The 13,594-nt window shown below is 43.5% G+C and overlaps 1 protein-coding gene across 2 annotated transcripts; it reads left to right on the forward strand.

Annotated features, from left to right (window-relative positions):
* The first annotated feature begins 5,299 nt into the window (after positions 1-5,299).
* LOC136504957 (histone-lysine N-methyltransferase, H3 lysine-9 specific SUVH3-like) lies at positions 5,300-11,801 on the forward strand. Of its 2 annotated transcripts, XM_066500011.1 has the most exons (4): positions 5,786-5,915; positions 6,625-6,693; positions 7,059-9,383; positions 11,389-11,801. In XM_066500011.1, exons 2-3 carry the CDS (start codon positions 6,646-6,648, stop codon positions 9,339-9,341), a joined length of 2,331 nt encoding a protein of 776 aa, XP_066356108.1. In that variant the 5' UTR covers positions 5,786-5,915; positions 6,625-6,645; the 3' UTR covers positions 9,342-9,383; positions 11,389-11,801. The 2 variants fall into 2 exon arrangements, with proteins under 2 accessions (XP_066356107.1, XP_066356108.1); XM_066500010.1 differs by lacking the exon at positions 6,625-6,693 and having other exon boundaries at positions 5,300-5,915.
* The last annotated feature ends 1,793 nt before the right edge of the window (positions 11,802-13,594 follow it).

The following is a 13,594-nucleotide window of genomic DNA, read 5'->3' on the forward strand; positions in this document are numbered from 1 at the left end:
CAATGTTGATGGTTATTAGCTCCTCCTCTTCGGGTATCCTAGTATTGGTCCTAACAAAAGGGAACATAGACATTTTTTCTGCCCGGTCCCATATGTAAGAGCTATCAAACGATCAAAACTAAATAGAATGGAGACGAAACGACGTGTTGGACAAAAGAGTTTAGTGTTATAACACTAGAATCCATATAAACTTTTTGAATGGCCTATAGAAATGGAGTATCTTTCGTAAAGTTATAGGGGAAAAGGCTCAGAAAAAGGCTCTAGAAAGAGGTACCAAAAGGTAAAAAAGAAACAGTCTGGTCTCGTCCACCTCCAGGAAGCACACGCCGGCAGAGAGCAGAGCAGCAGATAGACATCGACCCATGGATGCTTCGGCCCTCAACAACCCGCGCCTCAAGGCGATGATCGAGGTACTCACTCCGCTCCGCTTCACCTAGTGGATGATTTCTTGCTTCGCATCCCAATATCCCATACCCATCGGCGGCGCATCTGTTATCCCCACCACCCCCACACGTTTTTCTTTTTTCTTTCCTCCCGGATTCATTGATTGATCTATATACATGCCCGTGGCACACGTGGTGGTAACAGGAAAGATTTGTGTTTGATTTCGGTGGCTTAAACCTAGCACCAGTTTCTTCTTGCTCCCTCTGTGGAATTCGCCTTTTCTTCATTGCCTGGCCTGTTCTACAGTTCCTGCGATAACAGCGGGAGTGCCCCCCCTCAGTGTGGGGTTCCGAGGTGTACGGTCGGGGAGCTGTATTCACATGCAACTGGTGCTAAAACCCTAGTAGGATTCAGTGACTGGACTTGTGGCATAGTTAGTATCCAGTACCCCTGCTTTGCACACAATGCAAGCGTTGTTTCTTTGATTCTTGATATTGGGGGTTTTCAATGCTTCCAAAACTGCTTTGATTGTTAAAAGGGTCTTGGATCCATTCTACAATGAAAATTTTGGATATTGGCCAACCTTTGCACACTTGATTTTACTAAGATGGCGTTTGGTTCAGCAAAATGTAACCTAATTAGATTAGGGGGGGATCAGATGGTGATACAGCTGCTTGGTTCAGCTCGGTCAGTTATGGAGTACCCCACAATCAGATACGGACCGCCCCTCCACAAGCTTTATCGCATTGCGTAGCAGCTGCCGTTTTCGGTTTCCCTTTTTTTGCAACTAAACAAATCACGGGAATCAAGATCCCCCTGCTGCCCCCCGCGTGATCTGATTTCCTTACCATTTATGTTTCCATCCATGGAAACAAACATCTTCTATTTCTTTGTGTACAAACAATAAATAGCACTGACCCTGTACTCATAAACCACTTCCCTGTCTGAATTTTCTGGATGACACTGCTTGACTCATTATTGTTTCCCCTAAAAAACAAAAGGTTTCTATCTCCTAAACTATGGATTCTCCTGACTGGTTTTGTTGTAACCTTTGTTAAATGACTATGTTTCTTTCAAACGCAAGTTAAAAGTTAAAAATTGTTCTCACGGTCATGGGCCGTAACAGGAGTTTAGACTCATGTTACAAGAGAAATGAATGATTTATATAGTAAGCCAGCTGTTCAAATTTAAACAATTCTAAATTCTCAAGTGCACCTATGATGTATATATGTATACAAGGGAGCCGACTTGTTACAACCTGTTCCTGTGAATTTAACTCAAGCACAAACATGTTCTAGGTCTATCCCATGTTATTACTGCATATTATTTCAATGAATGATATGGATGATTTGTAGTTTGTATATGTGTTAGTGGTAGAGTAGAAATTCAGACTGCGTGTTATGCTGATATCGTTCCATTGAGATTAGTCAGACATGTGCGAAGTTTCTTGTTGTTTGTTAGCATCAAACTCAGTATGTTCACACTTAAGGAATCCAATACAAGTGTGGACGATGATGGCATGACTTTTTTTTTCTCGAACACGCAGGAGAGCTGCGTATCATTATATTAAGAAGAGTAAAGGAGTGGGTTTAGAAACCCCATACAGTCACACACATACACACACACACTCTTTTACATTAAATGGTGTATCTCTCTCACTTGTCAAACTTGACAAAAGACCACTAGAGAGGAACTCACGCATTGGCCGTCTCTATTGCGTGACATGTTCGAAGAGGTTGCTTGATAAACATGCATTACAGATTGGGGGTGTAAGGGACCGTGACGTCTAAGAGGAGGGTGAATTAGGCAACTTAAAAATCTACTTTAAACTATGGCCTCTAATTCCACCTTAGCAAAACCTATGCAAGAAAGTACAACAACAACAACAACAAAGCCAGTCCCAAACAAGTTGGGGTAGGCTAGAGTTGAAACCCAGCAAAAGCGATCAAGGTTTAGGCACGTGAATAGCTGTTTTCCAAGCACTCCTATCTAAGGCTAAGTCTTTGGGTATATTCCATCCTTTCAAGTCTCCTTTTATTGTCTCTACCCAAGTCAACTTCGGTCTTAAAACCTATGCAAGAACGTAATCTATCTAAATGTGCAACAACGATTTTGCTAACGTGTTGCTATCTCTATCGCAAAAGAGTCTTGCAACCTAGGTTCCAACCCTATCAACTAACCTATCAACTATGCTAGGAAAGTAAAGCACACAACCTAGGTAACAATGTAAATGCAGAAGGTAAAGATGAGGTAGAGATGTAAACTCCCGTCGACGACTCCGGTATTTTTACCGAGGTATCGAGAAGCGCTCAAGCTTCCCCCTAATCCTCGTTGGAGCTCCTCGCAAGGAATCACTCGCAAGGGCCAAGCTCCCGGTTGGGTAACTCCGTGGATAGCCCCGGGACTTCCCCACGCGCAAATGGGTCTTCGGTGTACCTTCCAGCAAGCCTCTCCCGGACCGCTCCCCGCCGTTTTCACTATCAAGCTTTCGGCTGAACCGCCGCGGGCCTTGTTCGCTTCGGTACACGGTGGCGGCCACACCACAAACGCGGTTGGTGTGGTCTCGCAAGACTACAAGGCCCTCCGATGTACAACAATGGTGCGCACAAGCACCGAGTGGTAAGAGATGTGCAAACCTCACTAAACACTAGGCCTAAACCTAGAGCAAACGCATATGAGCATGGTCTAACTAACCTAAGCACTTCGCAAAGCACCTACGCTAATCACCAAGTGATCTTTAAGCTCTATGCATGTGGAGAGCACCAAAGTGGTGTAGCAACACCCTAGTATCCTTCTCTTGCTCTCTCACGCCTCAAATGGCCGGTTGGAGTCATATATATAGGCCACAAGTGGAGATATAGCCGTTGGGGCCGAGCTCCATGTTTCTGCGTGGGCACCGGACATGGCGGTGCCAGCCACGTCAGCTAGCCGTTGGCCACTGACAACCAACTGTTGGGGTACTGTTCACCGGGGCGGTGCACCGCCACCCTAGGGGCAGTGACTAGGGCGGTGCCCAAGTCCCCAAGTCGCTGCTCTCTGGAATTTTAGGTCCGGTGCACCGCCATCCCATGGCGGTGACCAAGGCGGTGCACACGTTGCTGTCCGGTGCCCCCCTCTCCTTCCAGCTGCAGCAGCCCTCTGTTTGGTGGCACCGCCACCCCCTGGCGGTGCACCGCCATGCCTAGGGCGGTGCCCCCTCTTGTTGTTTCTTCGCGTTTCTTCGTCGGGGCTTCGTCATCTTCGTGTCTTGGACTTCTTGCTTCTCTCCTAAGATGTCAACACCTCCTCCAATGTCTTCTCTTGAGTGTTGACCAATTTCTTCATGTTCCAAAGTTGGTCCAAGTCCGCGTTGCATCCTATTTGACTATAAAATAGACACCAGCAAACACATTAGTCCAATTTGGTTGTGTTGATCATCGAACACCAAAATCAGAGTAAATGGGCCTAGGGTCCATTTTCTTTACAGGGGGCAAGGTTGCTTAGCACCCTTGATTTCTTAAATGCGAGTTCTGCCAGCCTTTTTTTAGAAAGACTTTGTAAATGCTACATATTTGTGATTGATTTGAGCTTAAATTTGGTATTAGTTCGTTTGTCTGTGCGAACCAGCAATCCCCCCATGGTATTCTCCTTTACCCCTTTTCCATTGTTTAGCCTCATTATTCCTCAGTGTCCTGCTCTACAGTTTCTAGGATAATAATAGAACCAAGGGAATCTCTTATCAGCTGGAATGCCCCTGAATCTTGGATTCTTGGGTTTAGAGGTGTGCCAAGAGTTTGTATTCAGATGCAACTGATGCTAAAACCCTAGGAGTATTCAATGGCTCTACTGATGAAGTATCCAGTATCACTGCTTTGCATTGCATGGATGTGCAATGTAAGTGGTGTATCTTGATTCTTGATAATGGAGGGTTCCAACCATTCCAAAGCTGGTTCAATTATTAAAAGGGTCTTCAATCCATTCTACATTGAAAAAATTTGGATGTTAGCCAACCTGTGCATACTGGATTTTGATCTGTTTGTGTACAAACAATAACTACCCCTGACCCTATACTGATAAACCGCCTACCTGCTGTCTGAAGATTCTCGCTCATCCTGAATGGCACTGTTCAATCGTTATTTTTTCTCATAGCAAAGTTTATACCTGAAACAAGCAGACTCCTGACTTGTTTCGTGATAAGTTATAATATTTAATTAATAGTGCAAGTTAATATGAACCTCATGGACTCATTGAATAATAAATTTCTCTCACAGACCATAAATGTTACCAGAGAAATGATTTGTATAGTAAGCTAGTTGTTCAAATTTAAACTATTCTAACCCTCAAGTGCATCTATGATATACTATACTAGGGAGCTGGCTTGCTACATCCTGTTCCTGTGAATTTAACTCAAGCTCACACCTGTTCTGAGTCTGTACGATGTTACATATTATTTCAGTGAATGCTATGGATGATTTGCGGTCAATTCAGTATGCGAATTATGCAGATATCTTCCCATAGAATTAGTGAGGCATGTGTGAAGTTGCTTGGTGTTTAATAACATCAAACTCATCGCGTTCAGACTTGAGAAATCAAATGCAAGTAGGGAGGATGGTGACAACCCTGATTTCTTAAATGCGAGTTGCAGCCAGCTTTTTTAAGTAAATAAAAACTTGTAAATGCAACATATCTGTGGGATTGATGGTTGGATGGAAATAAATTACTACTGTTTTGTGCTTTGCAGGAGGAGAGAACAAAGGCTATGGCAAACGAGCTGGTGGCAAAGCTGACTTTTCTTTGCTGGGACAAATGCGTCACGGGCAGCGTCGGGAGTAGCTTCAGCAGGAGCGAGACCTCGTGCCTGTCCAACTGCGCAAAACGCTTCGCTGAAGTGAAGATGATGACCATGCAACGCTTCACCGGCCGCAGTTGAAGTCACACACACATATATACACATTGGCATTTTTCTGCATCGACGGAACAATGTGTAGTAGTATCCTCTGGAATGTCCAGATGGTGTACCTGTCTTCTGAACTCTGACGCAGCACGAGTTTTGTTATCTTTATTATTTATATTATCGTTGCCTCGTTGGTGAGATGATAGAAAATTATGAAGACATGCCATTGTTCAAAAAAAATGCCCTGGTACTAGCAGGGGCCTAGAAATCTATGCATTTTGTTTAAGGTGCTGTTGAATTGAAATGGTTCTGGATGCTGATGCAAAGATGGCTGACAAATTTACCATTGTAGCCTGGCCTGGCCGCATCAACAACACCTCAGATTCTCAGTTTAGCAGCTACTGTTACTGGGCACGTATCTCAAGGTTCATCCGGCTCCAACGGTGGAGAGTGGAAACAGCTGTTGTGTTGTTTGCTGAGAGCCAGAGATTAATGAGCGGTGACACGACTGACCGTCAGTCCAGTGTATGAAGTGTCCCGTATGTTCAAGCGACCTGAACGAGGTGCTAGTAGAACTAGTGCCTGCCTTTTCTTCTCCAGCTGCAACTCCTCCACTCTCAGGATCTGCACTGTTGCTTGCTCCGACGACACCCTCAAGGTGACACCTCTCATCTTCTCTTTCTCAGCTAATCTGCGATGACTTTCCGTTTCTCATCATCTTTGTGATAATCTCATGCGATTCGGCTAGTATTAGTTTAAATTATTGCCTCGAATAAACTAGGATTAAGGTTTGACTGGTTGCTTGGACGTACTCTTCAATGTCGCTATGTATTTTCTTTCTCCCAATCTTTTCTTTATTGGTACCTGCCCTTTTTTAGTTGATATCTAAGGTGAAAGTGCAGCAGTGTAGCTTGATGAAACATTTCTACTTTTTTTGGTGGATCCCTCCTGTCCCATCTGTAAATTTAGTTGTGTAAATTTAGATGATACATACATATATCTAGTGCAACTGTGTGGCTTCTCTGTGCGTGCTCACTGCTCAGCAAAACATGTAGTGAGTAGTGACAAATAAATATGCTTCTTTTGTTTTCAGATATGTTCATTGTTTCCTTATTGGACTTGACAACAAATTATGCTTCTGTTATTTTCTTTCAGAAGTTGCCGTCTGTTGTTTTTTCATAAGTCTGTTCTCTCTTATATTCTGCTTTACGTTTGTCATTTCTCTTCCCATATATCCAGCTAGCTCACTTGTTTATAGTATACAAATTAGACATTTTCTACACGGTTATAGTAGTTTGCTGACCATTTTCACACTGCCACCATCACAAATACAGACTGCTCACTGACTTTTATTGACCATTGTTCAGTTCCACTACTAGGAGTTTGCCATGGACAACTCGCAAGATGAATCAGAAAATGACCAGCAAGAGCTAGATGTGAGTGTGTGTGTGTGGCTTCTCTGTGCTCAGCAACGCAATACATATGTAGTGATGACTACTACATATGCTTCTTTTTTTCCAGATCTGTTCATTGTTTCCTTCTTGGACTTGAGAACAAATTATGCTTCTGTTATTTTCTTTCAGAAGTTGCCTTTTGTTTTTTTTCCAGAAGTCTGTGCTCTCTTATATACTGCTCTATGTTTGTTATTTCTATTCTAATATATCCATCTCACTTGTTTATAGCATACAAAATTACAGACATTGTCTACACAGCAATAGTAATTTGCTGGCCAGTTTCACACTGCCACCATCACAAATACCTTCACTGACTTTTATTGACCATTGTTCATTTCCACTACTAGGAGTTTGCCATGGAGAACTCGCAAGATGAATCAGAAAGTGACGAGCAAGAACAATTCTTGGGAATGAAGCCATTGCAGTCATTAGCACCAATGTTCCCGCTTCCTATGGGATATGATGTGGCAACTCAATCAACTGATCCAATGCTAGTTTTTGTCACACCATTCAGGCCCTGCACATCGCCGGAACAGTCTCCAGCTTCATTTGGTCAACCCTTACCAAAGTCACCAATTCCTCTCAAGGCTACTCCAATCTCAGCTGCATTTCCCATGCCACGACACAAAGGTGGATCGTCACATGATCCTCTGAAGGATACTCCAATGTCAGTGGCATTTCCCATGCCACGGCACAAAGATGAACCATCAGATGATCCTCTCAAGGCTATTCCAATCTCAGCTGCATTTCCCATGCCACGACACAAAGGTGAAACCTCAGATGATCCTCTCAAGGCTACTCCAGTCTCAGCGGCATTTCGCATGCCACGACACAAAGATAAATCATCAGATGATCCTCTCAAGGCTACTCCAATGTCAAGGTCATTTCCAATACCACGACATGAGGATGAATCATCAGATGAAGACTACAAGCCCTTTTCTGGTCAGAAAAAAACAACCCCGCTGAAGACAGCCAAGAGGACTCAGCAGGCTGAATGCTCCAATGCAGCTAACACCAAGCGCAGGTCAATACAGAGAAGCCTCAACAAAGAGCTTGCCTTCAGTTCATCCATGTCAAGTGACCCAAAAGAATCTGTCGAAGAGGCGATGATAATGTTTGATTCACTTCGGCGCCGCATACTGCAATTGGATGAAAAGGAGGACGCAGGCAAGCGGGCCGACTTGAAGGCTGGAAGTCTCATGATGCAGAATGGCCTGAGGATCAACAGTTCGAAGATCATAGGACCTGTACCTGGTGTTGAAATTGGAGACATTTTCTTCTTCAGGATTGAAATGTGCATTGTTGGTTTACATGCACCTGCCATGGCTGGCATCGATTACATTTCTGCTAAGCATGCTGGAAAAGATGAGATTCTGGCCGTCAGCATCATCTCATCTGGTGGTTATGAGAATGATGACAATGACATGAACATTTTGGTGTACACAGGTCAGGGAGGCAATAGTCGACACAAGGATAAGCATGACCAGAAGCTTGAAAGAGGTAACCTTGCTCTCATGAATAGCATGAAAAAGAAAAACCTGATCAGGGTTGTGCGCAGCGCACAGGACCCTTTCTGCAATTCAAGCAAAATTTACATCTATGATGGACTTTACTGGGTCGAAGATTCCTGGACGGACAGAGCAAAGAATGGTTTTAGTGTTTTCAAGTACAAGCTGAGAAGGGAGCCGGGACAGCTAGATGGAATTTCAGTTTGGAAGAAGACTGAGAAGTGGAAAGCAAATCCAGTGACAAGAAACAATGTTATAAGGGTGGATATATCATCAAAAGCTGAGAAGCTACCTGTATGCCTTGTTAGTGATGTAGATGACCAGAAAGGGCCAAGCTACTTCAACTATATTACTGGAGTGGAGTATTCAAGGCCACTCAGCAAGACAAAACCTTTACAAAGCTGCAAGTGTCCTAGTGTGTGCTTGCCTAGTGATACTAATTGCTCATGTGCACAACTGAACAGTGGTTATCTTCCTTACAGCGCCAATGGAGTGCTTGTGAAGCACATTCCAATGCTTTATGAGTGCTCCTCCACGTGCCAGTGTTGTCAAAATTGTCGAAACAGGGTCACACAGAAAGGTGTCAATCTTAACTTTGAGGTCTTCTGGACTGGGGACTGCGGATGGGGTGTCCGGTCCTGGGATCCCATCCGTGCTGGCACATTCATCTGTGAGTATGCTGGTCAAGTCATTGATGAAACAAATATGAACATGGGTGATGAGGAAGATGAATATACCTTTCGCACATCATGGCACAGTGACAAGGTTTCAAGATGGAATCTGGGAGCAGAATTACTTGAAGAAAAAAGTGATAATACCACAACAGAGAATCTGAAGAAGCTGCCTATTGTCATAAGTGCAAAACGTTCAGGCAATGTGGCTCGTTTTCTAAATCATAGCTGTTCGCCAAACCTCCTTTGGCAGCCCGTGCAGTATGACCATGGCGATGACAGCTACCCACATATCATGTTTTTTGCGATGAAACATATTCCTCCCATGGCCGAACTGACCTATGATTATGGTGCAAGAGGAGATCCTCCTGGCATTAAGGGAAAATTTCCAAATGTTTGTAAACTCAAGCCATGCTTCTGTGGCTCCACCAATTGCCGAGGTTCTTTCTGATAAAAGACGTGCTGGCAAGCGTGGACTAATGCACTAAAGCAGGTAAGAAAAACATAATCTCTGATCACTATGGATGGAAACATACTGCTTAGCCGTTATTTTCTGTCCATGTTTGTATCAGTTAGTTTCTTTTTAAGAGAATGTATCTGTCATAAGTTTCGTTAGGACTTTATGTTTGTCCAAAGCCCACCACATAACATTCCTTGGTATTTTATCATAAGCCTTCTCCAAGTTAATAAAAACCATGTGTAGGTCCTTCTTCTTCTCCCTATACCGCTCCATAACTTGTCTTATTAAGAAAATGGCTTCCATGGTTGACCTTCCGGGCATGAAACCAAATTGGTTCATAGAGACCCGAGAGCAATAACGTGGGTCTCTATGAACCAATTTGGTTTCATGCCTGGAAGGTCAACCATGGAAGCCATTTTCTTAATAAGACAAGTTATGGAGCGGTATAGGGAGAAGAAGAAGGACCTACATATGGTTTTTATTGACTTGGAGAAGGCTTATGATAAAATACCAAGGAATGTTATGTGGTGGGCTTTGGGCAAACATAAAGTCCCAACGAAGTACGTCGGGCTCATTAAGGACATGTACAGTAATGTTGTGACTAGAGTTCGAACAAGTGATGGAGACACGGATGACTTCCCGATTAGGATAGGACTACATCAAGGGTTAGCTTTGAGCCCTTATTTGTTTGCTTTAGTGATGGATGAGGTCACAAGGGACATACAAGGGGACATCCCTTGGTGTATGCTTTTCGCGGACGATGTAGTGCTAGTTGATGAAAGCCGGACAGGAGTGAATCAGAAACTGGAGTTATGGCGGGAGACTTTGGAGTCCAAAGGTTTTAGACTTAGTAGAACTAAAACTGAGTATATGAGATGTGACGTCGGCACTACTACTCGGGAGGAGGAAGATGTTAGTTTGGAAGGTCAAGTAGTGCCTAGGAAAGATACCTTTCGATATTTAGGATCAATGCTACAGAGGGACGGGGATATTGATGAAGATGTTAGCCATAGAATCAAAGCAGGGTGGATGAAGTGGCGGCAAGCGTCTGGTGTCCTATGTGATAAAAGGGTACCACAGAAGCTAAAAGGCAAGTTTTATAGGACGACGATTAGACCTGCTATGTTGTATGGTGCAGAATGTTGGCCTACGAAAAGACGACATATTCAACAGCTAAGTGTCGCGGAAATGCGTATGTTGCGTTGGATTTGCGGTCATACAAGAAGGGATCGAGTTCGGAACGATGATATACATGAGAGATTAGGGGTAGCGCCAATTGAAGAAAAGCTTGTCCAACACCGGTTGAGATGGTTTGGACATGTGCAACGGAGACCTCCAGATGCACCGGTGCGTAGTGGAATCCTAAGTCAAGATAGTAACGTGAAGAGAGGCAGAGGAAGACCGAAGTTGACTTGGGTAGAGGCAATAAAAGGAGACTTGAAAGGATGGAATATACCCAAAGACTTAGCCTTAGATAGGAGTGCTTGGAAGACAGCTATTCACGTGTCTGAACCTTGATTGCTTCTGTTGGGTTTCAACTCTAGCCTACCCCAACTTGTTTGGGACTTAAAGGCTTTGTTGTTGTTGTTGTTGATCTGTCATAAGTTCGATAACTCTGAACCTGAATAAATCTTGCATGGTCTGTCAGTGGACAGTAGATTCTACTTCCTCACCATGCTTAACAATTCTTTTTTTTTTTACTTGGTGAGCATTTAAACAATGCATGTGCATTTGAAACTCTGGCCTCCTAGAAAAATCACTAGTGGGTGTAATCTTTGTAGCATACAGAAGACATCACTACTCTTTTTATCAGGACTGTAAACTGTAGGTCAGTTCTACACCGTGCATAAAGATAAGGCGATTGACCTCTATGCTTTGCCAAAACCTGGACTAGTCATTGATAATTTAGAGTTAACATGTTTTTGTTGCCCTTGCTATATGTGTCAACGTATGAGATTGTGTCAATTTGATCTGTAGTTTTGACGAGATCATTTTGGCCCTGGTTCTGGTTGCCTGATGCTGCTATCTTGGTTTTCAGGTTGTAGTGTTCCTTTTGGGCTGGGCTTGCCATAAGCAGCATGACGGATGTGGTAAGGGAGTCACCAGTCTGTTTTGGATGGTTGCTGGCAACGGGGGAGGAAGGTGGTAGAATGAAGCCCTCAGTCTTTTGTGGTAGTGGATGGGTGTTTTGTATATATTACTAGTATTACTATGCATGCATGGCGTGGACCTGTAGTAGTTTACGAACAATGTGTTGCTCTTCTCCCAGATATGGAATGCCAGTGTGAAATGTGACTTGTAAATCTTAGGATGGGACAGAGAATGACTGTGTGTGTTGTGATAAAATGTGTTGTACTAGATGATTCCTGCTAGTGCTGTTCCTGCAGGGATTAAAACAAAAGACCAAAAAAAACAATGTATGGAATGCCAGTGTGAAATGTGACTAGTAAATCTTTGGACGGGTCAGTTAGTCGTTTCGTCCCTTTTGCAGTTGTTATGCTTGGGTTTTTTTTGTTTAATTTGTGCAGTTGAGTTGCTAGTTTGGTCACTTTTGACCAAGTTGACTCAAGGTTGAGCAAGTTGTGGAGCAAAGTTGCTAGTTACTTGGATGATGTTTTCTATAGTTGGTCAAGATTAGTGGTGCACTTTTTCAGTTGGTGGTTTTTTACTCAGTTTCCACTAAAAAACTGGATTGATCCTGTATTTTTATTTTCTTCGTCTAATAAAAATCGCGACAAAGCTTTGCTGTCCCTTTTAAAAAAAATCTTTAGACAGGACAGAGAATGACTGTGTGTGTTGTGATAAAATGTGTTCTACTAGATGATTCTTGCTAGAGCTGTTCCTGCAGGGATTAAAACAAAGGACAAAAAAAAGCAAAAAAAAAAAAAGGTATGGAATGCCAGTGTGAAATGTGACATGTAAATCTTTTTTCTTTTGAAATCGAGCATATGATTTCAGTGTTCATGAAGTTTGTCAGGGATTAAATACATCACTGATCTGACAAACAAATAATGAATGGCCACGTGTCAGTGGTGGTGATCAGCTTATGCAAATCTACACCAACATGAGGGGTTACCTTTCAACCCCCAACAATTTCTTTTTTTTTTAAAAAAAGACAAGAGCTCTGTCGCTAAATTAAGTAAAGACAAAGAAGTTTACGTACAGAAGGCACCCCAACAATTTCTAACTCCTACACTAAATTATTAGCACATTGTCAACGGGGAATATTCACTGGGCTGACCTACACTAAATTATTAGCACATTGTCAACGGGGAATATTCACTGGGCCTATCAGCTGTCATGTTGTTAAATATGTGAGCTACTACAACAAACAAGGCCCACCAACACAATACACAAGCAGCTGGAGATTTGCCTCGAGCTGCGGCCAGGAACTCGAAAACTAGAACCTGTCAATAATGGTTAAATTTCTTTCTGTGGCTGCTGTAATCCGAGACGTATCTGAATGTCTGCCCACAGTCAGGAGCTGGGCACTTACATGGCCGCTCTCCGCGTGTGCACCCTGATATGTTGAATTTTTTTTTAAATTTTAACCCTTTTTTAAATATAATTTTAAATTTAATACTGTCGGTTTTTTTTAAAGTAACTCTTTTGGCCGCGCCTATTGCCCTGGCGCGGCACAGGGCTGACGTGGCGTGGGCCGGCCGGGGGGGCCGCTGATGTGGCGGGTTTTGCCGCGCCACTGACCCTGGCGCGGCAGTGCCGCGCCCTGTTGCGTGGCGCGGCTGAACCAAACATACCGCACGAGCAGCCACACCACCTGGCCGCTGCGCCTGCCGCCGGCCCGGGCTACCTAGATGGTAGAATCAAAACGCGTCGCGCCCGTATTTTGTTGAGTTTTTTTCACGGCCGAATAGAGAATTTGATAAGCCAATGATTAGTTTTTCGTCTTTCATAATACGGTTATGCACCATTTTAACTAATCAATTACGAAAAATTGTCACCGGTGTCCAGATACGCCGGGACTGCCGGTTCCCGAACGCAGGGTACTTAATCTCGCCGGCAGTGCTGCCGCAACTCAACGAAACGAATAAGAAGCAAATTGACAAGCTGCCACATAACATATTCATTGTTTTGACATAAGTTTGACATAACATAACCAAATAACCCCGTAAGTTTCGGATGCCAATATTCGTTTGACCTAAACAAACTAAGACCCAGGAGTATAAGGATCCCTCGGACGCCTCTGTCTCTTCGGATTTGTTGGCAACACATTAGGAGTGTAA

The sequence above is a fragment of the Miscanthus floridulus genome, chromosome 14 (assembly GCF_019320115.1).
Source record: "Miscanthus floridulus cultivar M001 chromosome 14, ASM1932011v1, whole genome shotgun sequence".
NCBI lineage: Eukaryota > Viridiplantae > Streptophyta > Magnoliopsida > Poales > Poaceae > Miscanthus > Miscanthus floridulus.

Excerpts from the sequence above, each read along its gene's own strand:
- LOC136504957 (XM_066500010.1), top strand. The coding sequence starts at position 5,799 with ATGTTCAAGCGACCTGAACGAGGTGCTAGTAGAACTAGTGCCTGCCTT. Across the intron at positions 5,916-7,058 it reads GCTCCGACGACACCCTCAAG|GAGTTTGCCATGGAGAACTC; the intron begins GTGACACCTCTC and ends TTCCACTACTAG.